The following is a 24,448-nucleotide window of genomic DNA, read 5'->3' as shown; positions in this document are numbered from 1 at the left end:
AAAAAACTTTTTTTAGAAAACTTGACAAGATTGAAAATAGGTTGGAGGAGAGCTAAAGTAGAGACGGGGAGAACCGGGGAGGCTTTTAACAATAATCAAGGAGAAACATGTACTTGAATTAAGGCAGTGGCTCTGAGAATAATCAAGAAAAAACAGACTTAAGGAGATAATAAGAGAGAAGAATCTGATAAACAACTGGGTGAGAGATGGAGAGGAATGGGTAAAAGGGAAGAGGCAATTATGATTCTCAGTTTCTGGTTTGGATTAGTTAGTATATAAGGGATAACATTTACCAAAATAGAAAAATACAAGAAGAGAAATGGATTTGAGGGAAATTCCCAATTTCAACATGCTGAGATGAAGGTTCTTGTAAAATATTCATGAAAGATGTCAATTAAGCTATGTGGGCTCGGCAGAGAGGTCTACACTATAGATATAGATTTATGTCATCTATTATAGATTTATGTCATCGGCACATATTATTAATTGAAACCATAGTTTTGGATGAAGTTATTGAAGATCAGCATATAAACCAGTGTTTCTCTAAATGTCACCCTAAAATTATCTGCAGATTATTAAAACTCAGATTCCTAGACACCATTTTAGATTAAATTTATCTAAGACTCATAGGCTGAAACCAAGGTGTTAGCTGGGCTGTATCACTTATTGAAAGCTCTGAGGGAGACTGCACTTCCAGGCTCATTCAGGCTGTTGGCAGAATTCAGTTCTATGGAGCTGCAGGACTGAGGTCCTTGTTTCCTTGCTAGTTGTTGTCTGAGTGCCACCCTTCACTCTCAGAGCCTTCCCTCTAGTCTTTGCAGGTAGCCCCTTACATCTGAGAACCAGCAGCAGCTTATCCTTCTCACGTTGCCACATCTCTTGACTCTTCTGCTTTCCTCTTCCACTTTAAAGGGTCTGTGTGATTACATTAGTCTCTCCTAGAACATCTAAAATAATCTCCCTACCCTAAAATCTGTAACCTTAATTCCATCTGCAAAGTCCACTTTTCCTTGTAATGTAACATATTCACAGGTTCCAGGGATTTGGGAATGGACATCTTTGGGGCGCCAGTATTCTGCCTACCACAAGCGGTCTGATACAAGTCATTTTGTAGACATATATTTTCATTTCTCTTGGGTAAATATCTTGGAGTAGAATTGCTGGTTCATAGTGCAGATACATGTGTAACTCTATAAAACACTGGGCACACAGCTGAATAAAGACTACATCACCTATCTTTCCTTCTTGTTAGTGTGTCACTGACTAAGAACTGGTTAATGGGTTGTAAGTGGATGTGTCATATGCAACACCTGAGAAGTGTCCTTAAAGAGAAAAGTATGTGCCTTTCCATCAAGCTTCCCTCTTGCTATGAGCAGGTGGCATTTGGAATTAAAGCAGTCATCTCAATCATGAGGTAGCATGCTAAGGATGGCAGAACAGCAAGACAGAGGAATCTGAATCCCTGATGATCACAGAGCTGCTGCCATACCATCCGTGGTCTGCCTACCTATAGAATCATATGCATATTTAAGCCATTATTATATTTTCTATGTAATGAAACCAAATCCAATTCTAACACATCACAGTTTTAAGTATCTATATGCTAGTGATCCCAAAGTGGTACCTTCAGCCACAATCTTTCCAGACTCATGTATCCAACAGCTACTGGAACATTTCCACTTGGATGTAAAACAGGCCTTTCAAACTTAACTGTCCAAAACAGAATTCTTTATTTTTTCTCCCTGAACTCTTCCTCCTCTCATTCTCCTTATCAGCACCAAACAAATAGTAAATGGTTTTTTATGATAAATGGTGAATGATCTACCTCAGAGCTCAAGCAAAAAACACATATGTTGGCCTTGATTCCTTGTTTTCCCCTCACCTTGTATCCAAACCATGCACAATTCTTGTTCTCTGCCATCAAAATATAACCCAAATCCTGCCACTTTTTTCCATCCTCACTGTTACTACTCTAGTGCAAGTCACCATCATCTCTCATTTGCAATGGCATCCTCAACGGTGCTTTTGTAGCTTAAAAAATCCTTCCCAGAGAGATGAAAAAGTTCTGGAGATAGGTAGTAGTAATGGTTGCATGATAACATGAATATCACTGAACTGTACACCTAAAAGTGGCTAAAATGGTAAATCTTATGTTACATGTATTTAACCCAAATAAAACAAACAAAAAAGAAATCTTTCCTAGAGACAACATAGCCTCCTATATTTCCTTTTTTTTTCTAAGTATTTTTCATGTGTGTCTTTCACACTTAGGTCTTCAATCCATTTGGAAATTACTATTGTGAACGGTGTGAAGTAGGAATATAATTTGTCTTCAATCTATGTGGATATCACATATCTCAGCATCATTTATTGAATACTCTGTGCTTTTGTAATACCAAAGCTTACCAAAGCTAACCTTATACTTAGCTTCCATATGTATGCGGACGTGTTTCTAAGCTCTCTATTCTGTTCCATGAGTCTACTTACCTGTCCCTAAACCAATACCAGTAATTAAGACAGTAGTCTCAATTATCATGGCTTTATATTGTTTTGATATCTGGGAGGAAGAGACTTTATTTTTCTTCAAAATTGAGTTAGCAATTCTGGGTGCTTTGCCTTTTCATATACATGTTAGGTTCAGCATATCAAGTTCCATGAAAAACTATACAGCAATTTTAATTGGAATTGCAGTGAATCTGTAGAATTGGAGAAAACTGACATCTTTATGATACTGAGTCTTCCTATCCCTGAATATGGTATATCTCTCCATTTACCTGGGTCTTCTTTTATGTGTTTCAGTAGAGCATTATAATTTTCTCCTTAAAGGACTATGCAGCTTTAGTCTGATTTATTTCCAGATACCTTCAGTTTTTAATACAGTTATGAATAGTATCTTTTTTATTATTAAAATTCCTAGTTAGTTATTGCTGGTGTGTAGAAGTTACTGTTTTACTCAGAAATCTGCTTGAACTGAAGGCCATTTCTGATGACCTCCTAACCAAAGAAGCCCTCCCAGTCATTCTTTATAACTTCACATCAGTTACCCCTTCTTGTTAACTGATTTTTAGTGTCCCTCTCCCCCACTATAATTAGTTGCTTGTTCACCATTGTATAGAATAGGGTCTGTGAATACATAATTGTGCAAAATCTCTGCTGAATAAATAAATGAGGTCTTAAATCTGGATGATTTGGAAAAATACAGGAAGAAAAGGAGATTTTGAAGTGAGGGTGGAGTGAGAACTAGTTCAGTTTGAGAGGCGGTGTTTAGAGTTCTCACAGGTCATTAATGTGCAGGCATCAGGCCAGCTCCTGGAGCACAAGAATGGAGGTTTGATGTGATGGAAGTGATGAGACCGTCAAGGAGGAGAATGCATTCAAGAAGGAAAAAAAGAAAATATACTTGAGAAGAACTATACCTGGGTCAGATTAAAGAGAGAGGGAGCGAGCATGCACAACAACATGGAAACCAACCGGACGGGAAAGATTTGAAGCACAGGAAGAGGGAAATAAATGGAAGAGCTAGGTTCGTAAATCACATGAACACACAATTAGAGAAGTACAATTTCATCTAAGGAACAGAAAGCAAGAACCTCATTTCTCCATTGGTAAAGCCAATTGGAGAAAGAGACCGCTCTATTAGACCACAGATCCGAATTTGGGGAGGAGAGTAATTTTACTTTACTCTGGGTCTTTCACTTTAATATGACAATTACCGGGCTTGGAGGACCTAGCAGCATTCAATCTATTCAACCTCTCGGGTCACAGCTAGACGATGCCTTCTGAAAGGTTCGGATTTAAACGAGGAGACTGTTTCCTCCTCATTTTCATCGTCTTGCCGTGACCACCGCGCCCGGGCTAATGGTACCGGCAGGTGCTCTTTAGGCCTTGGATTGTAACTAGAGAAGAGTGGCAACCGGGAAAGAAGAGTAGGGCTGCCGAGGCTGCGAGAGAGGCCCTCACCTCACGCCCAGCGGCGGGTCAGCGGGTCAGTCAGGGGCCGCGCCCCGTCGCCGCCCTCCCCACTCCCCGCCGTGCCCGGCTTCGCCAGGGCCCCAGCCCGCCCCCACGAGCCCAGCCTTCCCTTCCTACCTGCCGGCACGCGGACTCAGCCAGCCCCGAGCTGTTCACCCGGGACCTGGTCGGCAGGGAGACCACCACTCTCCGCCGCTCCCTGCCCGCGCGCGTCCCCAACCAGCGGCTGGCTGCACGTGACCCCGCCCTCACCGCACGCCGCCCCGCCCCCTCAGCCGAGCCCGCGCCCCGCCTCCCGCCGGCGTGCTCCACCCACGAGCCCGTCGCTGTCGCGATGACGTAATCGGCGCAAGCGCACTCTGTCGGCGACGCTGAAGTGCTGCTGCATCTGTGGGCGGAGGTTCGTGGCTTTGGCTCTTGGCGCAAGAGGGGAGAGTGGGGTGCCTGGAAGGTAGAGGGGTCTCAAAGAAAAAGAGGAGGAGGGGGAAAGTCCCAGAAGCTTGTCTTTCAGGTGCGGGGGTATAGGGCGGTGTTCTGCCCCCTTTCTGGGCCCTTTCTGACGAGGCCGGGCGGCTGCCCCGCGGGAATTGAACGGTGGATTTCCTTCGGGGAGGCACTGCCCGGTACCCAAGTGTAGAAATTTAAGAAGGGTTAACTTCGCGTGCGCTGAGTGGTTTCTTTTCCTTCAAGCGCACATCATTGGGGAACATATTTTGTTTGGCAGAGAAACACAAGATCTGGAGACATGGATTGTACTTTTTTTTTTTTTTTTTTTTGTCGGGAGCTGCGGCTTAATCTTTCGCTCCTTTTCGTCTACAAAACGAGGTGGTCGGACTCACCATGTAATTTTTAGGTCCCCTTTCAGAGCTACCATCCTGTGATTCCTGTCTCCAAGGATATTACCTTTTATCATACTCCTGAGTAGGAAAAGAAATCGTTTGATTAGTGGACATGTTTTAGACCTGGATTGGGCACACTGCTGTGGAGTTAGGGCCCATGCTTTCATTAGGTTTGACAGCGGGCAGAATTTTTTGCAAGTAAGATTTATGCGTTGTTAATATTCCAAATAGACTCATTTTAATTTTGCTAAAAGATCAGAATATCTGTATGTTTTCCTAATGTTAGCTTTATGTCTTTCATAGACTTATATGTTTAGTCTTGGCATTTAATTTTTTGCCTCTTTTCAGAAGTAAATCACCAAAGGATATTGAAGTTGATGCTTTTGTGTTTTGTCACCTTATCCTTTTATTAGCATTTTTAAGGTCATCTGCACCTTCTGACTTGGAAAAGATGGTCAACGTCTTGAAAGGAGTGCTTATAGAATGGTTAGTAGTTTTGATACTTAACAAATTTTAAATCTGCACATTGAATCTTGATTTGTATGTGTATCCCTTACAAAGTACATTTTTTTCTTTTGTTCTTAAGATTTGAATGAATCAAGTTTTTCAGCTTTCTCAACTGCATTTTTCTTACTTAATAACAAGTGGGACAGATGGTGGGTTTTTTTGGATTTTTAGAATTTTATTTTTTTATACAGCAGGTTCTTATTAGTTATCCATTTTATACATATTAGTGTATATATGTCAATCCCAATCTCCCAGTTTCCCGGTTCATCAAATGGGACAGATTTCGTTGCTAAGTTTCTTCCTGGTGCCAGATTTCAATGTTTCTGTTGAATAGATGCAATTGGCATTATTTCCAAGAAGTTTTGGTCAGCGGTAGCATGTTTGTTACATTAACCCTCTTTAGGGGAACAGTGCTTGTATTCTCAAATCGTCAGGGATTGACTAGAATTTTAGGGTCTGCCTAAGTCACACAAACTTTGGTCTTTAAAAAAGAGAAAAAAACAAGAGAGCGAGTTGAAGGTTTCTTAAACTAGGCACACATTCCAAAGGAGAAACTAGAAACTATGGGTAGAGTTGAGCTCCTCAAAGCTAATGTAGGGCTTAATTATCCCTAGTCTGAAAATCTGAACTGTTGGACCAGTCTTGCTCAGTCTCCACTTGTTTGTTTGCCCCACCAAACAATTCTGTCTCATCTGGGAGTCCTGCCCAGTGGACACTCGCATTGTTTGAAATTACTACTGTCTACATTTCTCTGCCTCTAATGTGAGCCATTATGTGGATGACCGTACTGTTTCTGTGATGGCAAGGCTGGGGGAGGAGCAAGACCAAACCCTGGGGATCTCTGGCATTTAGAGTAGCACTGTCCAGTAGAAATATAATGTGAGCCACGTATGTAGTCTTAAATTTTCTAGTAGCCACACTAAAAGGTAAAATGAAACAGGTGAAATTAATTTCTTAACTCTATACCCAAAGTATTTTACCAGGTACTAAAATACACATTGGATTTTGAAGCTCTAGTATGAAAAAAGACAATACAATAAATTGTATTGTCGGTGAAGCCAGTGAAGTAGGAGGGAAACCAAGGGAATGGTTGATGAAAGCGAGTTGGCTGTGTCAAGTGCTGATGAGAGGTGGGGTAAGATGAAGACACACTGGAGGTCATCGGTTTTTTATGAGAGCTTTTTAATGGAGAGGTGGGACAGATGCCAGATTGGAGTACTTTGGAAAGGGAAAGGGGGGCAAGGAAGTGTAGAGACCAGGTGGAGGAGTTTTGTTGTGATAATCAGCAAAGGAATAAAGAAGTGGGTCGGTAGCTGAAGAAGGATATGTTAAGGAACTCTGGTTCTTGTTATTTTCATTGTTTTAAAGTGAGAGACTACAATGTATGTTGATAAAAATAAACCGCTAGAGAGGAGAGAGGTGTTCACTTGGGAAAGCCAAGAGGCGGATTGAGATCCCAGAAATTCTAAGCATGCTGTGCTGTTGTCTTTTGGAAAACACTTCTAAGCTAATTTTTGTATTTTATTTTTCTTATTACTTTGTCATAATTAATAGAAACATTTTCCTGGTTGGTCTTTTTTTAATTATTTTATTTATTTATTTACTTATTTTTGGTCAAGTCGGGTCTTTGTTGCTGTGCGCGGGCTTTCTCTAATTGTGGCAAGCGGGGGCTACTCTTCGTTGCGGTGGCTTCTCTTGTTGTGGAGCGCGGGCTCTAGGCGTGCGGGCTTCAGTAGGTGTGGCTCGCGGGCTCTAGAGCGCAGGCTCAGTAGTTGTGGTGTACGGACTTAGCTACTCCGCAGCATGTGGGATCTTCCCGGACCAGGACTCAAACACGCGTCTCCTGCATTAGCAGGCGGATTCTTAACCATTGTGCTACCAGGGAAGCCTCTGGTTGGTCTTTTAACATTATTTTTAACACAGAGGATACACACACACACAGTGTCGGCTATCAGTTTTTTCCCTTTTGTTTCTTCTGATTTTTCTAAAGTTAATCTTCATTCTGGATTTGATCAATATTCACCTCTGTCCTAGGGTTTTCATATTTTTATTTTCATTGATATTTTGAGTTTCATTCATCTAGAATTTATTGAGAGGAGGGGCATATTATGAGGTGAAGATCTAAATTAGCTGCCTTTTTTTTGGTCAAATAGCTGAACAATTGTCCAACACCATTTATTTCCTTCCCTAATGATGTGTGATGACTCCTTTATCACAGAGTTTCACTCCCCTTGCTACTCTCCCTAATCCCATCCCACATCCATTTTTTTCTTTGTCATTGTTACCTATTCGAGAATATCCTTGGAATAATTTAGTCTAGTTCCAAAATAATCCTTTTGGAATGATGGTTGGGATTGTATTACACCTATATTTTATTTTTTTTTAATAATGCTAGGCTGCATTTTAAGGAGCAAAACTTTGGGAAACTCAAAATTTTGGTGGTAGACTTTCAATTTAGCCATAAGAACAAAGAGTACAGATTTGTAAGAGGAACTGAGGTTTAGTTTTCTTTCCTGATCCGGCAAGGTCTCTGCTAGTTTGCTTGTTACCAGCCTCTGAATTCTGCCTGGGTGCTAAACAACTTGCTTTTCCATGTATTCTCCAGACTAGCAGCAGCAGCAGCATCTGGAGCTTGTTAGAAATGAAAATTTTCAGACCTCACCCCATTTCTACTAAATCAGAATTGTGCATAAAAAAGGATCTTGACACAGTGCATTTTAAGTTTGAAAAGCACTTAATCAGCTTAAGTTTGATAATTAGTTCCCGTATGGAGAATGGTTTTGCAGCAAGACTACAGTGTACTTAAATTTTATTTTGCAGATGGATACTATCCTTGCAAAACTATTTTTTCCCTTCAAAGTGAAGTCTAAAGTGTAGCCTGCACAACTTTTCAAAAGGGTAACTGTCTTCCCAAAGATACAGATCTTCCAAGAAGACTCCAGGCCTAAGCAATAATAGATTCATAAAGGGCATGGCCAGGGCCTGTGGGTCCTCCTTCATGTGTAGGTGCACATGTTGGGATGATGGTAACTAAAGTCCTTCAGTTTCCCTCATGTCTATATTTGATTCCAAAGAGAAGAGTGTTAATAATACAGTATCAGCATAAGTCCGTTCTTATCTCATAATATCCATAGATTATACGAAGCATTTAGGTGTATTGGAATGCAGATCTACATTAAAACAAATAAACCAGAGTATAATGTTGGCCATTTAGGCCCAACTATCAGTGAATTGAAAAATCAAAGTACTTGGATATAATAAGGTTCTCTCCTCCCAAGGCTTATCAAATACCACAAACTAAAGTTTTTTGGGGGTTTTTTTGTGGGTTTTTTTTTTGCGGTACGCGGGCCTCTCACTGTTGTGGTCTCTCCCGTTGCGGAGCACAGGCTCTGGACGCGCAGGCTCAGCGGCCATGGCTCACGCGCCCAGCCGCTCCGCGGCATGCGGGATCTTCCCGGACCGGGGCACGAACCCGTGTCCCCGGCATCGGCAGGCGGACTCAACCACTGCGCCACCAGGGAAGCCCAGTTTTTTGTATTTTTATGTCAAAATGAGATTGTTGAAAACTTCCTCTTTGTTGGGATCCACCACTATCGACTGCCAGCCTCACACCAAGTGTTTTCCCGAGTCTAGCCAACCATAGCAGTTACCGAAGCAAGCAGCATATGCTCAGCAAATGTCTGCGTCCAATTCCAGGTGCTAGAGCAGACCTCTGGTGTGACATTTATCACAGTTGGTTTGGCAAGTGCTTCAGCCAGGAAGATTTGTTGTACAGCTGCAAATTGCAGCCAGTTTATAGCACAACAGCAAAGAATCTGGAGAAACAGGTATTATTAGACCAGTCTTGTCCTTATGGGTTTGGCTTCCAAACCTCTACTGTATATGAAAAGCAAGTAAGAACTAAGGCAAAACCAGTCTAACTGCTGTCCTGTTCTTTAACAGCATTTATATATCTTTTGTGAGCCTTTGCTTCTTATTCTTTGCAGGGCTGCATTCACTGAAGTTTCTTGGGCACCCAGAACAGTGCCTGAGATACATATAGAGGTGCTTAGTAAATATTTTTTACTGAAAGAATTTTGTTAATAAAATTGAACCAAGGAGTGTAATCTCACCCTAAATTCCAGGTTATTAGTTAGAGCTCTACTACCACAGTGAGAAGCAGAGTGGATAAGAAGAGATTCTTGATAAATTGAATTCAAATTTCAGTACAGAAAAGGTTCATACACTAGGCCTCCTTTTTGGCAAGTTACATCAGAGTAGCTTTTATTTTTTACTTTTTAAATTTTTATTGTATATAAAATAGGTGATTTACAATGTATTAGTTTCAGGGGTACAGTAAAGTGATTTAGTTATCCATGTATCTATTCTTTTTCCGATTCTTTTCCCATATAGGTTATTACAGAGTATTGAGTAGAGTTCCCTGTGCTCTATAGTAGGTCCTTGTTGATTATCTATTCAGTATTTTGTATATAGTAGTGTGTATATGTTAATCCCAGCTTTCTAATTTATCCTTCCCCACCCCCAACCAGAGTAGCTTTTAAATGAGGTGACTGTTATCTTCCAGTCCGTAGCTTTTAAAAAGCAGGCTCTCACCAAGCTGCTGACATGGATGATGGAAGTGCAGTCTTAAGAAGCAACTGATCTAGGGCTTCCCTGGTGGCGCAGTGGTTGAGAGTCCACCTGCCGATGCAGGGGACACAGGTTCGTGCCCCGGTCCGGGAAGATCCCACATGCCGCGGAGCTGCTGGGCCCGTGAGCCATGGCCGCTGAGCTTGCGCGTCCGGAGCCTGTGCTCTGCAATGGGGAGGTCACAACAGTGAGAGGCCCGCATACCACACACACACAATAAAGAAGCAACTGATCTAGAAAGTAATTTGTGATAGGTCTTTTGAGCTTTTATATGCTTTAACACAATAATTCCATTTCTAGATGTTTATCTTAAGGAAGTGATCCAAGCTGCAGATAAAATTGTAGGTAGTTGATTATTCTAATTAAACAAAGTGTTGTGACATTTTTATCATCAAACAATATAGCTATTAAAATATTTGAAAATATTTTACGTGATATGAACAAAGGCATTTTCACATTCAGTAACAATTTTCTAAAACATTCCACTATCAGGACATAACAGTATTTATGGAGAAATACTTGTAAATTTTTAAAGTAATTATATCTGTTAACTAATTACTATCAGGAAGGATAGTTTATTATTGACTAAGACAAGATTATCATTCTGATTGGATAGACAGTATTGACAACTTTATCCAACTGACCGATTAATTTTATGGTCTCTTTCATAGCTAACTGCATCATTCTAGTAGGCCTCTCATGGTGTAATACTTTTTTTAACAATCATATTTTATAGGAGCTATACCAAGGTTCTTTTTTTTTTTTTTACTAGATCTTTATTGGAGTATAATTGCTTCACAATACCATGTTAGTTTCTGTTGCACAGCAAAGGGAATCAGCCATATGCATACACATGTCCCCATATCCCCTCCCTCTTGAGCCTCCCTCCCACCCTCCCTATCCCACCCCTCTAGGTCATCGCAAAGCACTGAGCTGATCTCCCTGTGCTATGCTGCTGCTTCCCACCAGCCAACTATTTTACATTCGGTAGTGTACATATGTCGATGCTACTCTCACTTCGCCCTCCCACCCCATGTCATCAAGTCCATTCTCTATATCTACCTCTTTATTCCTGCCCTGCAACTAGGTTCATCAGTACCATTTTTTTTTCTGAGATCCCACATAAATGCGTTAGCATGCAGTATTTGTTTTTCTCTTTCTGACTTACTTCACTCTGTATGACAGACTCTAGGTCCATCCAGCTCACTACAAATAACTCAAGTTTCTTTTCTTTTTATGGCTGAGTAATATTCCATTGTATATATGTGCCACATCTTTATCCATTCATCTGTCAGTGGACATTTAGGTTGGTTCCATGTCCTGACTATTGTAAATAGTGCTGCAGTGAACATTGTGGTGCATGTCTCTTTTTGAATTATAGTTTCCTCAGGGTATATGCCCAGTAGTGGGATTGCTGGGTCATATGGTAGTTCTATTTTTAGTTTTTTACCAACAGTGCAGGAGGGTTCCCTTTTCACCACACCCTTTCCAGCATTTATTGTTTCTAGATTTTTTGATAATGGCCATTCTGACCAGCGTGAGGTGATACCTCATTGTAGTTTTGATTTGCATTTCTCTAATAATTTTTGACATTGAGCATCTTTTCATGTGCTTCTTGGCCATCTGCATGTCTTCATTGTTGAAATATCTATTTAGGTCTTCCGCCCATTTTTTAACTGGATTGTTTTTTTTTTGATATTGAGCTCCATGAGCTGTTTGTATATTTTGGAGATTAATACTTTGTCTGTTGTTTCATTTGCAAGTATTTTCTCCCATTCTGAGGTTTGTCTTTTTGTCTTGTTTATGGTTTCCTTTGCTGTGCAAAAGCATTTAAGTTTAATTAAGTCCCATTTGTTTATTTCTGTTACTCTAGGTGGTGGGTCAAAAAAGATCTTGCTGTGGTTTATGTCAAAGAGTGTTTTTCCTGATTTCCTCTCAAAGTTTATGCTGTCTGGTCTTATGTTTAAGTCTTTAATCCATTTTGAGTTTATTTTTGTGTATGGTGTTAGGTAATGTTCTGATTTCATTCTTTTACATGTAGCTGTGCAGTTTTCCCAGCACCACTTTTTGAAGAGGCTGTCTTTTCTCCATTGTATGTTCCTGCCTCCCTTGTCGAAAGTTAGGTGCCCATATGTGCATGGGTTTATCTCTGGGCATTCTTTCCTGTACCATTGATCTATATTTCTGTCTTTGTGCCAGTACCATACTGTCTTGATTACTGTAGCTTTGTGGTACAGTTTGAAGTCAGGGAGGCTGATTCCTCCAACTCCGTTTTTCTTTCTTAAGAGTGCTTTGGCTATTCGGGGTCTTTTGTGTTTCCATACGAATTGTAAGATTTTTTGTTCTAATTCTGTGAAGAATGCCATTGAAAGTTTGATAGGGATTGCATTGAATCTGAAGGTTGCTTTGGGTAGGATAGTCATTTTCACAATATTGATTCTTCCAATACAAGAACATGGTATATTTCTCCATCTGTTTATGTCATGTTTGATTTCTTTCATCAGTGTTTTATAGTTTTCTGAGTACAAGTCTTTCACCCCCTTAGGCAGGTTTATTCTTAGGTATTTTATTCTTTTTGTTGCAATGGTACATGGGAGTGTTTCCTTAATTTCTCTTTCTGATTTTTTGTTGGTGGTGTATAGGAATGCCAGAGATTTCTGTGCATTAATTTTGTATCCTGCAACCTTACCAAATTCGTTGATTAGTTCTAGTAGTTTTCTGATGGCATCTTTAGGATTTTCTATTTATAGTATCATGTCATTGGCAAATAGTGACAGTTTTACTTCTTTTCCAATTTGGATTCCTTTTATTTCTTTTCCTTCTCTGATTGCTGTGGCTAGGACTTCCAAAACTATGTTGAATAAGAGTGGCAAGAGTGGACATCATTCTCTTGTTCCTGATCCTAGTGGAAATGCTTTCAGTTTTTCACCATTGAGTATGTTGCTTGCTGTGGGTTTGTCATATATGGCCTTTATTATGTTTAGGTAGTTTCCCTCTATGCCCATTTTCTGGAGAGTTTTTATCATAAATGGGTGTTGAATTTTGTCAAAAGCTTTTCCTGCATCTATTGAGATGATCATATAGTTTTTATTCCTTAATTTGTTAATGTGGTGCATCACATTGATTGATTTGTGTCTAATTTGGTATCAGGGTGATGCTGGCTTTGTAGAATGAATTTGGGAGTGTTTCTCCCTCTGCATTTTTTTGAAAGAGTTTGAGAAGTATCAGTGTTAGCTCTTCTCTAAATGTTTGATAGAATTCACCTGTGAAGCCATCTGGTCCTGGACTTTTGTTTGTTGGAAGATTTTTAATTACAGTTTCAATTTCATTACTTGTGGTAGGTCTGTTTATATTTTCTAAATCTTCCTGGTTCAGTCTTGGAAAATTGTACCTTTCCAAGAATTTGTCCATTTCTTTGTGGTTGTCCATTTTATTGGCATATAGTTGTTTGTAGAAACCTCTTATAATCCTTTGTATTTCTGCAGTGTCAGTTGTGATTTCTCCTTTTTCGTTTCTAGTTTTATTGATTTGCATCCTCTCCCTTTTTTTCTTGATGAGTCTGGCTAAGGGTTTATCAATTTTGTTTATCTTCTCAAAGAACCAGCTTTTAGTTTTTTTCGTCTTTGCTATTGTTTTCTTCGTTTCTGTTTCATTTATTTCTGCTCTGATCTTTATGATTTCTTTCCTTCTACTGACTTTGGGTTTTCTTTGTTCTTCTTTCTCTAGTTGTTTTAAGTGTAGGGTTAGATTGTTTATTTGAGATTTTTTTCTTGTTTCTTAAGGTGAGATTGAATTGCTGTAAACTTCCCTCTTAGAACTGCTTTTTCTGAGTCCCATAGGTTTTGGGTCGTCCTGTTTTTGTTGTCATTTGTTTCTATGTATTTTTTATTTCTTCTTTGATTTCTTCAGTGATCTATTATTTATTTAGTAGCGTTTAGCTTCCACGTATTTGTGTTTTTTACAGGTTTTTTTCCTGTAATTGATTTCCAATCTCATGGCGTTGTGGTCAGAAAAGATGCTTGATACAATTTCAATTTTCTTAAATTTTCCGAGGCTTGATTTGTGACCCAAGATGTGATCTATTCTGGAGAATGTTCCTTGTGCACTTGAGAAGAAAGTGTATTCTGGCACTTCTGGGTGGAATGTTCTATAAATATCAATTAGATCTATCTGGTCTATTGTGTCATTTAAAGCTTGTGTTTCCTTTTTTATTTTCTGTTTGGATGATCTGTCCATTGGTGTAAGTGGGGTGTTAAAGTCCCCTACTATGATTGTGTTACTGTTGATTTCTCCTTTCATGACCTTATGTATTGAGGTGCTCCTATGTTGGGTACATAAACATTTATAATTGTTATATCTTCTTGAATTGATCCTTTGATCATTATGTAGTCTCCCTCCTTATCTCTTGTAACACTCTTTATTGTAAAGTCTATTTTATCTGATACGAGTATTGCTACTCCAGCTTTCTTTTGATTTCCTTTTTCATGGAATATCTTTTTCCATCCCTTCACTTTCAGTCTGTATATGTCCCTAGGTCTGAAGTGGGTCTCTTGTAGACAGCATATATATGGGTCTTGGTTTTGTATCCATTCAGCCAGTCTGTGTCTTTAGGTTGGGTCATTTAATGTCTTTACATTCAAGGTTATTATCGATATACATGTTCCTGTTACCATTTTCTTAATTGTTTTATGTTTGTTTTTGTGGGTCTTTTTCTTCTCTTGTGTTTCCTGCTTAGAGAAGTTTCTTTAGCATTTGTTGTAAAGCTGGTTTGGTGGTGCTGGATTCTCTTAGCTTTGGTTTGGCTGAAGAGCTTTCGATTTCTCCACTGAATCTGAATGAGATCCTTGCTGGGTGGAGTGATCTTGGTTGTAGGTTTTTCTCTTTCATCACTTTAAGTATATCCTGCCACTACCTTCTGGCCTGCAGAGTTTCCACAGAAAAATCAGCTGATAACCTTATAAGGATTCCTTTGTATGTAATTTTTTGTTTTTCCCTTGCTGCTTTTAATATTTTTTCTTTGAATGTAATTTTTGTTAGTTTGATTAATACGTGTCTTGGTGTATTTTTCCTAGGGTTTATACTGTATGGGACGCTCTGTGCCTCCTGGACTTGGGTGATTATTTCCTTTCCCATGTTAGGGAACTTTTCCAGTATAATCTCTTCAAATATTTTCTCAAACCCTTTCTTGTTCTCTTCTTCTCTGGGACCCCTATAATTTGAATGTTGTTGCGTTTAGTGTTGTCCCAGAAGTCTCTGAGATTGTCTTCAATTCTTTGCATTCTTTTTTCTTTATTCTGCTCCTGAGCAGTTATTTCTACCATTTTGTCTTCCAGCTCACTTGTTCGTTCTTTTGCCTCCGTTATTCTGTTATTGATTCCTTCTAGTGTATTTTTCATTTCAGTTTTTGTGTTGTTCATCTCTGTTTGTTTGTTCTTTAGTTCTTCTAGATCTTTGTTAAACATTTCTTGTATTTTCTCACTCCGTGCCTCCATTCTATTTCCGAGATTCTGGATCATCTTTACTTCATTACTCTGAATTCTTTTTCAGGTAGATTGCCTAGTTCCTCTTCATTTATTTGGTCTTATAGGTTTTTACCTTGCTTCTTCATCTGTGACATATTTTTTTGCTGTCTCCTTTTTTTTTTTTTAAATTAGTGGGATTGTTTTCCTGTTTCACTGATCGTTTGGCCTGAGGCAGCCAGCAATGGAGTTTGTAGGCTGTTGGGTAGAGCTGGGTCTTGGTGCTGAGATGAGGACCTCATCTGATGAATATTCATGAGACCTCACTCCTATGAATATTCCCTGGGGTCTGAGTTTCCCTGTTAGTCCACTGGTTCGGACTCGGCGCTCCCACCGCTGGAGCTTCCGCCTGACCCCAGGCGCGCAAATCAAGATCCCTCAAACCACGTGGGTGACAAAAAAAAAAGAGAGCGAGAACACTAACAAAGTAAAAAATAAAATTAGACTAGGAAACTAACAGATATGTTAAAAAGAACGTAAAAATAGAAACATAGAGAATCAACAACCGGAAGGTACATCAGTACCACAATAGTAAAAAGAGGAGGAGGGAAAAGAAAAAAGGGAGGGGGGAAGGCCTTGGATGTGGAGAGCAGGGCGTAAGCAAGGGCGAGGTTTGGGTGGTGGGCAGGGCCAATGCTCAGGACCCACAGGTCTGGAAAAGGCCCTGGGGACTGTGGGGGGTGGGGCTTAGGCTCAAGGAACAGAAGGGCTCCAGGCGTGCCTCCCATCCCTGGTCTTAGAGGGCAGGGGACCTCACCTGGGAGCTCAGCAGGCTCCCTGGGCCTGAGTGGGCAGGGCAAATGCCCTCTGCTCCTCTCACACTCCTCCTGCAGGGCCCCTCCTGCAGGGCCCCTCCCGCCTGCCTCTCCTGATCTCCCTGGCCTCCCTCCTATGCCTCCAAGCACCCACGCAGCCTGGAGGGGGCTTTGGATCGCAGGGGACCAGCCTGGGAGTTCAGCAGGCTCCCCAGGGCCCAGTGGGCAGGGCAGTCGCCCTCCATTCCTCTCCCACTCCTCCTGGATGGCCTCTTCTGCTTGCCACTTCTGGTCTCCCCAGCCTCCCTCCTATGCCCCCAGGACCCACATGGCCTGGATGGGGCTTTGGTGGGGGGGAAAGTGGTTTGGGAGCTCAGCAGGCTCCCCAGCTTGAGTGGGCCAGGCGATTGCCCTCAGCTCCTCTCCCGCTTTTCCTGGAGAGTCCCTCCCTCCTGCCTCTCCTGATCTCCCCGGCCTCAGGGACCCTGATCTTGTCTGGCCTCCACTTTTCCTCCCCACCTCGGTCCCCCTATGTTCTACCGGTTCACTCTGGGATTCCTCCTGTCTCCTTGGGGGTCAGAGTCCCCCACCAGCGGCCGCCAGGCGTCCTAGTTCTATACTAAGTTTCTTTAGGAGGGGGTTAATAATACCTCCCCTTTACGTTTCCAGGACAGAGACATTTTTTCTTGCTCACTAGCCCTGATCCCAGGACTTTAACCAAGTATGTACATGGGCACTTGGTTTTGGTTTTTTTGCTGCCAGCAGGTTCTCCCAGAGAAACTCCCATGTAGAATAGTCCTGTATTCAGGCAAGATATTCTAGGCCCTCAACATATGCTAGCAAAGTGCCCCTTAAACTTTGAGTGTCTTTTTGAATCATTACAGATTATATTTCAAATACATGCTTGAGAATTCATTCTCAAATTGACTGCTTTCCATCTCCTTTCAAAAACTTTAATTGAAGCAATTGATATTAGAAGCAGTTATTTCAGTGTGTCACGGACCGTTTTCTAAGTTCTCATCTCATTTGTGTTAGCAGTGTTTCCTCAGGTATAAGGAGTACAGTTTGTGTACCTGATGATTTGGAGTAGCACAGATTTTGCAGCAGTAGAACACAGAAATACTTTTTCTATGACCATCTTAATTTATCTGAGAAAAAAATAAAACTAACATCAAGATGACTGGTGATTTTGTTCCAGATGAAGTTAAGGTGAAAAGTTAATTTAAAGGCAATTTAAAGAAAAAAATTGAGTAATATGTAGTGCAGATGTTACAAGAGATGGCTAAAATGGCAAGGGTAGTATGCAAATGGTAAAAATTTTGAAAGCACTGACCTGTTGGTTAAAAGCACAGGTGTGAGTCCCCTGGCACTTCTTGGCTTCAGTTGTTCAGCTTTTACTTAATTGAAAGTATGTAAATTTATTTTATTTAGAGAGTTGCTGGAGATAAAAGTCTTCATAACCACTTAACCCTTGCTATCTCTAATACCTCCTAGTAGCAGCCAATTACTAGAGTAAATTGGTGTCATCTGTGAACACACTGCACTCAAACAGCAACAAGATAACATATCACAGTTGGACAGCAGATTTTATAATGTCCTTGTTTTTTGTCATTATTGTTCCATTTAAACCCAAAATTTATATTAAAGGGTTAACAAAAAAACTATCATTTGTCCTGTCACCTAAAGTATATGTTTCTAAGCAACCTCTCTGAGAGTGTGATTTTTGTAGAAAGTATTGAAATTCTTGTGGGGTCTAAGACAGTGCAGCACAATAAAGGTTGTGAGGGTAGAGTGGGCACCACACGAGAGTCAAAGGCAAGTCCCTCCTTGCAGGGAAGGGAGGAAGCAGCGTGGTTGTAGAACAGTAAAGCAGAGGGGTTTTTTCTGTCCACCACACCTGTGTACTGTTAAATTGCTCTCCTTTTATTCTCCACCCCTGTCCCACCCAACCCCCTTTTATTTGTATAGACACGGAGCAATATAGGGAAACAACTGAGGTTTCAAAAAGAAACCTTTGAGAGCAGGAACCTGTTCAAAAGAACCTGTTTGAGCAGGAAAACGATAGTTTTAAAGATGCTGAAGCTTTGTTTTCCTGTCCTATGGGCCTCCCCATTTTCAGTTCTGTAATATCTGAAAGAACCCTGTTCAGCCTGCTTCATTACCCCCAGATTCTTTCTAGAATTGCTCTTTAAACTCTTTTTCTTGGCTGCATTGGGTCTTCGTTACTGCACGTGGACTTTCTCTAGTTGCTGTGAGCAGGGGCTACTCTTCGTTGCGGGGCGTGGGCTTCTCCTTGCAGTGGCTTCTCTTGTTGTGGAACCCAGGCTCTAGGCATGTGGGCTTCAGTAGTTGCAACACACTCAGTAGTTATGGATCGCGGGCTCTAGAGCACAGGCTCAGTAGTTGTGGCACACGGGCTTAGTTGCTCCATGGCATGTGGGATTCTCCCAGACCAGGGCTTGAACCCGTGTCGCCTGCATTGGTAGGTGGATTCTTTTTTTTTTTTTTTTAAGTATTTATTTATTTATTTATTTTTGGCTGCATCGAGTCTTAGTTGCAGCATGCGGGCTCCACAGTGCATGGGCTCTCTAGTTGCAGCACCTGGGCTTAGTTGCCCCGTGGCATGTGGGATCTTAGTTCCCTGACCAGGGATTGAACCCATGTTCCCTGCTTTGGAAGGTGGATTCTTAACCACTGGACTACCAGGGCAGTCCCTGGCAGGTGGATTCTTAACCACTGTGCCACCAGGGAAGTCCCTCCATCGACTTTTAAATTCACCCCTACCCCATCATGTCACACTTTGCCCTTAGAACCTAGTAAGATAGCAGCAGAATGCCTTATATCCTCAGCCTCTTCTCAGAACCTTCCCTCTATCTTCCCCCAATACCCCTTTTTTGTTGTTGTCATAATAAAAACCTAGCTTTCCCCTGAGCCTGCTATGTTGACTTTTCTCTAATACCTCTTGTACCACTGGGCCAAGAAGTGGGATGGGTATCTACCTTGTTCCTCATTGCCACTTCCAGAAATCCTCCCTCCCTCTTCCACAGAAACCCCCCAGTTCTGAATCTGACAAGACCACCCACTAATCCTCCTCTTTGTAACCATCTACAAACACCCAAGTCTTTCCTTGAAAGTTATTCTTTGAAGGCTACTTGTCACTCTTTAAGAGTTCTCCACAAATTCTTAACGATTTCGTATGTATAGTCCTTTCAGTACCCTGGCCTTTTCTTCCAATGAGCTTTTCTCTGTCCTGTCATAGTCATTCATTCACATTGTCACACCTACCCACATCCCTACCAATACTGCCATCTCTTCAAAATCTCCATTTTAGGCATCTAACTGACCACTACCTCCTCTTTCCAGTTCACTCCCTCTAATACCCTACCTCTATAATTCCTTTGATTCTACCAGACCTGCAGTCTGTTGATTCTCCCAGCATTTCCATCCTGACTCATCCCAGCATCCTCACTTTCCTCCATACCCAGTCCATCAGTATACTCATTCTCTTAAAGACACTCAACTCCCTGCCCATCTCAGTCACACCAACCAGGTCGGGTTCAATCTGGCTCTCTACCTATTCTGAACCTTTACCTCCACAACTCTAATGGCTGGAGAAAAACATACAAACATACTGATTGGTCTCACTTTAAATTCATGACTATTAAATTCATGTGAGCCTTAATGCTAGCCTGCAAACCAGCTAAATTTCCTAGTCCATTTATTGTCCCACTTTCCTAATAAAGCTGTTAGATTTCATCAAATTAAGATTTCATCAGTTTTAAAACTTAGCAGTATTTTATGTACCTATAAGAAAAATCACTGCCAGTTGTACTGTAACATGCCATGAAATGTAAGACCCATCCCAATTTTGGAGATGGTAAGATGTGGGGGGAATGTGCTTCTTAGAACGGGTGGAATATGGTATTCCATACCTTCACCTTCTCTTAGCTCAGAAAACGTCCCTGTCCTCACTTCAGCTGATTTCTTTGTTCCTCGTTTCCCTGAGAAAACAGAAGCAACCAGAAGAGAACGTCCACAGTCTTCATCGCCTGGACCTGGGCCCATACACTCTTCCCTTCCTCACACTTACTGTGGGTGACTCGTCTATTCTCTTGTCTCAAGCCAGCCTCCCTCCTTGGGAACCGGATCCCAGCCTCCCTGGCCTATTTAAAGACACCTTTTCAGCAGTTTTCCTCTTTTTCTCCCGCATTATCCACTTTTCTTTCTCTACTAGATCATTCCCAGCAGAACTACAAACATGCTGTAACACTACCCCTCCCCAGGTGGGCGGCCCTGTGGGGCAGAAGCTCTTGCTTCCACATCCGTCTCCAGCTCCCACTTGACTTTCCTGCTCTTTGTAGCAGGATTTCTCAGATGTGTATGTAGTCACTTTCTCCGATTTCACTCCTTGCAGTCTGAAAACCACTCCAGTCAGGCCCTGTCCTCTGTAGTCATAGTCCTGAAGCTGCTCTTGGGAAAGTCCAGTAACTTTCTGAACCCAGTAGTCAGTTCTCAGTCCTTCTCTTGCTCTTCCTCTTAACGACATTTGGCCCAGCTGATCTCTTCCTCTTCCTGGAGATCCTTCATTTACTTAGCTTCCGGTCTCTTCAAGTTCTCTTCCGACCTCAGTGGTCATTTTATAGGCTGATTTGCCGGTTCATCCTTTTCTTCCTAACCTTTTGATATTGGGGTATCCAGGGCTTGGTCCTTGGACTCTCCTCTGTAGCTCTGCTCACTCCTTTGTCATGGCTTTAAATGCCGTCTATACATTGATGACTGACTGACTCCTCATTCTGGACTTCACTGCTGAAATCCAGAATTGTATATCCAGCTTCCTGCTCAACTTCTTCACTTGGGTGGCATCTCAGATGTAACTTGCCTAAAGCCAGACTCTCGATCTTAACTACGCACCTGTTCTTCTGTGTTCCTCCTCATCTCAGTGAAAGACAACTCCATCCCTTCATTTGCTCAGACCAGAAATCTTGGCGTCTCCTTAATTCCTCTCAAAGCTCAAGTCCAGTCTCAGCAAGTTATGTGGGCTTTACATTTGGTGTATATCTAGTGTTGAGCCACTGCTCAACTTCCCTGGTACCACCTAGGTCCAAATCATTGTGTCTTGTCATTATTACTGCATTCACCTTCTAATTGGTCTCCCTGTTTCCACCATTGCCTCCACCACCCACCAGCCTCCTCTCAACCCAGCAGCCAGTGTGATCTTTACATTTAAAATTAAAGTCATTTTGTAAGTTAAATCAAGATGGAGTTCTAACCCATATCCCACTGCTCTCCCCTCCACTTTCCCCTCTCCAGCTCTGTGGCCTTGCTGTTCACTCTGCGTAGGATGTTCTACCCCACGTCACTTCATGGTTTGCTCACTACCTCCTTCTGATGTGTATTCAGACATCACCTGCTCAGTAAGGCCTCCCCTGAGTCCCCTGCTTAAACTTGCAAGATCATATCACTGTCCTCACTGCCATTTCTCATTCGCTTCCTTTGTTTTCTGTGTTTTTGTCATAGTGTTACCACTAGAATGTAAATTTTCTTCACTGCTGAATCCCCCAGACCAGAATAGCACCAGGCACATGATGGGTACTCAGTTTATTGAATGAGTGAATAAAACTTAACAGAGCAAGTTTACCACTGCTGAACAAATCAATTTCCCACATTAGTATGGTCATTATAATGCTGCAACTATAGAATTTAACTGAATTTTGCCAAACTTAAGTGGATCAATAGAACCTAACTTTTCTGAACCTAAGATAACAAGCATATTAGAAACTAAATTTAAAATGTGTCCCTTCTGGGCTTCCCTGGTGGCGCAGTGGTTGAGAGTCCGCCTGCCGATGCAGGGCACACGGGTTCGTGCCCTGGTCCAGGAAGATCCCACATGCCGCGGAGCGGCTGGGCTCCTGAGCCATGGCCACTGAGCCTGCGCGTCCGGAGCCTGTGCTCCGTAACGGGAGGGGCCACAACAGTGAGAGGCCCGCGTACCGCAAAAAAAAAAAGTCATTTCTGACATGGGCAGACCTACTTATTTATTCACATTATTTTATAGCATAGCAAATTGTCAATAAAATTATTTTAAAAGTAAGCTGTTGAAAGTAAGACAATCGTTTTTTCAGGAAGGCTTGACTTTATTCATAGTTAATATATACCATAAACCATACTCATTTAGCTATTGAAATAAATCCTTTACTTTGTTAGCTTCACTTGTACCTATGTTTGTACTTGAAAGAAATAAAATGTATATGGTTTTCAGTAAATTACACTGACCTCTTTTGAATTAAATTATTATCTTTGTAATTGATGTTGACATCCCTCAAGAAACCAAAAGATTGTGTAAGATTATGTTTTCTCTAAGAATTAAAAATATCTGTATGCAACTTGACATTTTTATATTCATCTTTTGCTGAACACAGTATTGTATATTAGATCTAAAGTGTGCCTTTGTTATGATTCAGGTTTTTATTAAAAAGACTCATTTCTATAAATCTAGGAAATTTTATCTCTTTCCCCTATGGCTGTCCTATTCATTCCAAACTAAAAACCACAAATAAATAGAATTGAATTTAGATCTCATTTTGAACTCACTGTTCTCAAAGAGATTTGGTTAGAATTTCCTTTAAAGATTCTGAATGTTAGGAGGTTCAGAATTTTAAGGAAGGGAAAAAAAGTTGAATATTTACTGCAAGCCAAAGACTATTGTTGGCATTTTTAAAATCAGTTAACAGGGCTGTGCTTCGAGTCCCTATTACAAAGCTGTGAACATTGCTTTACTTTTTCACTTGTCGGTGACAAATTATTCTTTTAAAATCTCATCATTGGCCTCTTTCCTCTAAACTTGCACTAACAGTTCTAAAATGAAGCTGTTAATCATCAACACTGTGTCTGTTAATCATCAACACTTGAGGCAGAGAAGGAGTGAGGAATTGGTTAACAGTTTAGAACTTTTAAACTTATCCTAAAACTCTCCATGCTCAATTCTAATTGTTCAGGTCTCTGGTAATTTGACAGTAAGGTGTCTCATCATCATGTGTTTATCTCGACAGTGACCCTGCCATGAAGCAATTTCTGCTGTACTTGGATGAGTCAAATGCCCTAGGGAAGAAGTTCATCATTCAAGACATTGATGACACTCACATCTTCGTAATAGCAGAGTTGGTTAATGTCCTCCAGGAGCGAGTAGGTGAATTAATGGACCAAAATGCCTTTTCTCTTACCCAGAAGTGAAAATATTAGATAATAACCACTTAGGAATTAAAAGTAACAAATGTGAGAGACTCACCATTCGATGTCTTGTGTGACTGATTAGATTTACAGAATTGCTCGGAAGCATGTGACAGGGAAGACTGTGATATCATTTGTTTATAAGAAAGCCCCTGAACTGACTTTCTTGTTCTGTTTTTTTCAGTGTGTGTACCCTAGAATTTAAAAAAAAAAAAAAATGCTTTAACAGTTGGCTATAATTTGGCTTTTATTAACCTTTATTAAAATATAAATGTAATTGGTTTTCCTACTTCTTAATGCCAATTTAATACATTAAGAATATAATGGAATATGCTTTTAAATCATCAGTCTAACCTACATACCACCTAGATATTTATCTTTGCTTATTCGTATTAGTAATTGGGGGTTTGCTAGTGTAGGTATGGTTTGTTTTGTTTCCACTAGAAACTTCACAGACAGACTGTTTAGATAAATATGCCAAGGTGGGAACTTTAGTAATATTTATACCTTACAAATAGTATCTGCATGCCAGCCAGCTCTGTTGGTGAAGAAGATGTGGAAGAGAAAGAACCCTGTAACATTAACATAAACTGCAGTTTGCATTTCCCTAAAAATGCAGTTTTTTAAAAGCACAGAGGGTTAGAAACAACCAAATGGGAAAGGTACGTGCTGCTTTGCAGCTTTCATCTTTCCTTGTTCAGGCTTTGTTGGTCACATTTTCCTATCAAGGCAAGTGCTCTTTTATTGAGAAGTCAGTTTTCCTTGGGCCTTATTCCCTATGAGAATCCCTGTTTAAATTTGTCTAAAAAAGAAAGGTAGGAACAGATAGAAGCAAAGTCAATCTTGGGGGAGGTTAAGATGTGTTGCATCTATGGTTGATCAAGGCAGAAACAATAACACTGATGGGGGCTTTGCTTCCCTTCCTGAACATAGTGGTACTAGGATGGGTTCATGGGGTGGGAATTTTCCAAGAGAAAAGATAACTTTCATGATGTTAAGT

General features: G+C 40.9%; 2 protein-coding genes across 4 annotated transcripts in view; one reads left to right on the top strand and one right to left on the bottom strand.

Moving 5' to 3' along the window:
- SERAC1 (serine active site containing 1) overlaps positions 1 to 4,207 on the bottom strand; it is an 86,118-nt gene extending 81,911 nt beyond the window's left edge. For all 3 annotated transcript variants that reach the window (XM_027082422.1, XM_027082429.1, XM_027082439.1), the window contains exon 1: positions 4,090 to 4,207. The gene's annotated coding sequence lies outside the window, so the exon portion shown is untranslated. The remainder of the gene's footprint in view (positions 1 to 4,089) is intronic.
- A 197-nt stretch (positions 4,208 to 4,404) lies between these two features.
- On the top strand, positions 4,405 to 23,725 carry GTF2H5 (general transcription factor IIH subunit 5). The gene is made up of 3 exons (XM_027082420.1): positions 4,405 to 4,423; positions 5,225 to 5,297; positions 23,271 to 23,725. Exons 2-3 carry the CDS (start codon positions 5,263 to 5,265, stop codon positions 23,449 to 23,451), a joined length of 216 nt encoding a protein of 71 aa, XP_026938221.1. The 5' UTR covers positions 4,405 to 4,423; positions 5,225 to 5,262; the 3' UTR covers positions 23,452 to 23,725.
- The last annotated feature ends 723 nt before the right edge of the window (positions 23,726 to 24,448 follow it).

Source organism: Aethalodelphis obliquidens, unplaced genomic scaffold, assembly GCF_003676395.1.
Source record: "Aethalodelphis obliquidens isolate GAN/ISIS:26980383/991018 unplaced genomic scaffold, ASM367639v1 scaffold3, whole genome shotgun sequence".
Lineage (NCBI taxonomy): Eukaryota > Metazoa > Chordata > Mammalia > Artiodactyla > Delphinidae > Aethalodelphis > Aethalodelphis obliquidens.
The sequence above is the reverse complement of the archived record's forward strand: the minus strand, read 5'-3'. Positions and strand labels throughout refer to the sequence as shown.

What these genes read in the sequence shown, in the direction of transcription:
- GTF2H5 (XM_027082420.1), top strand. Translation starts at nt 5,263, where the DNA reads ATGGTCAACGTCTTGAAAGGAGTGCTTATAGAATG. An exon ending in AAAGGAGTGCTTATAGAATG is followed by an intron (nt 5,298 to 23,270) that starts GTTAGTAGTTTT and finishes TTATCTCGACAG; the next exon opens with TGACCCTGCCATGAAGCAAT.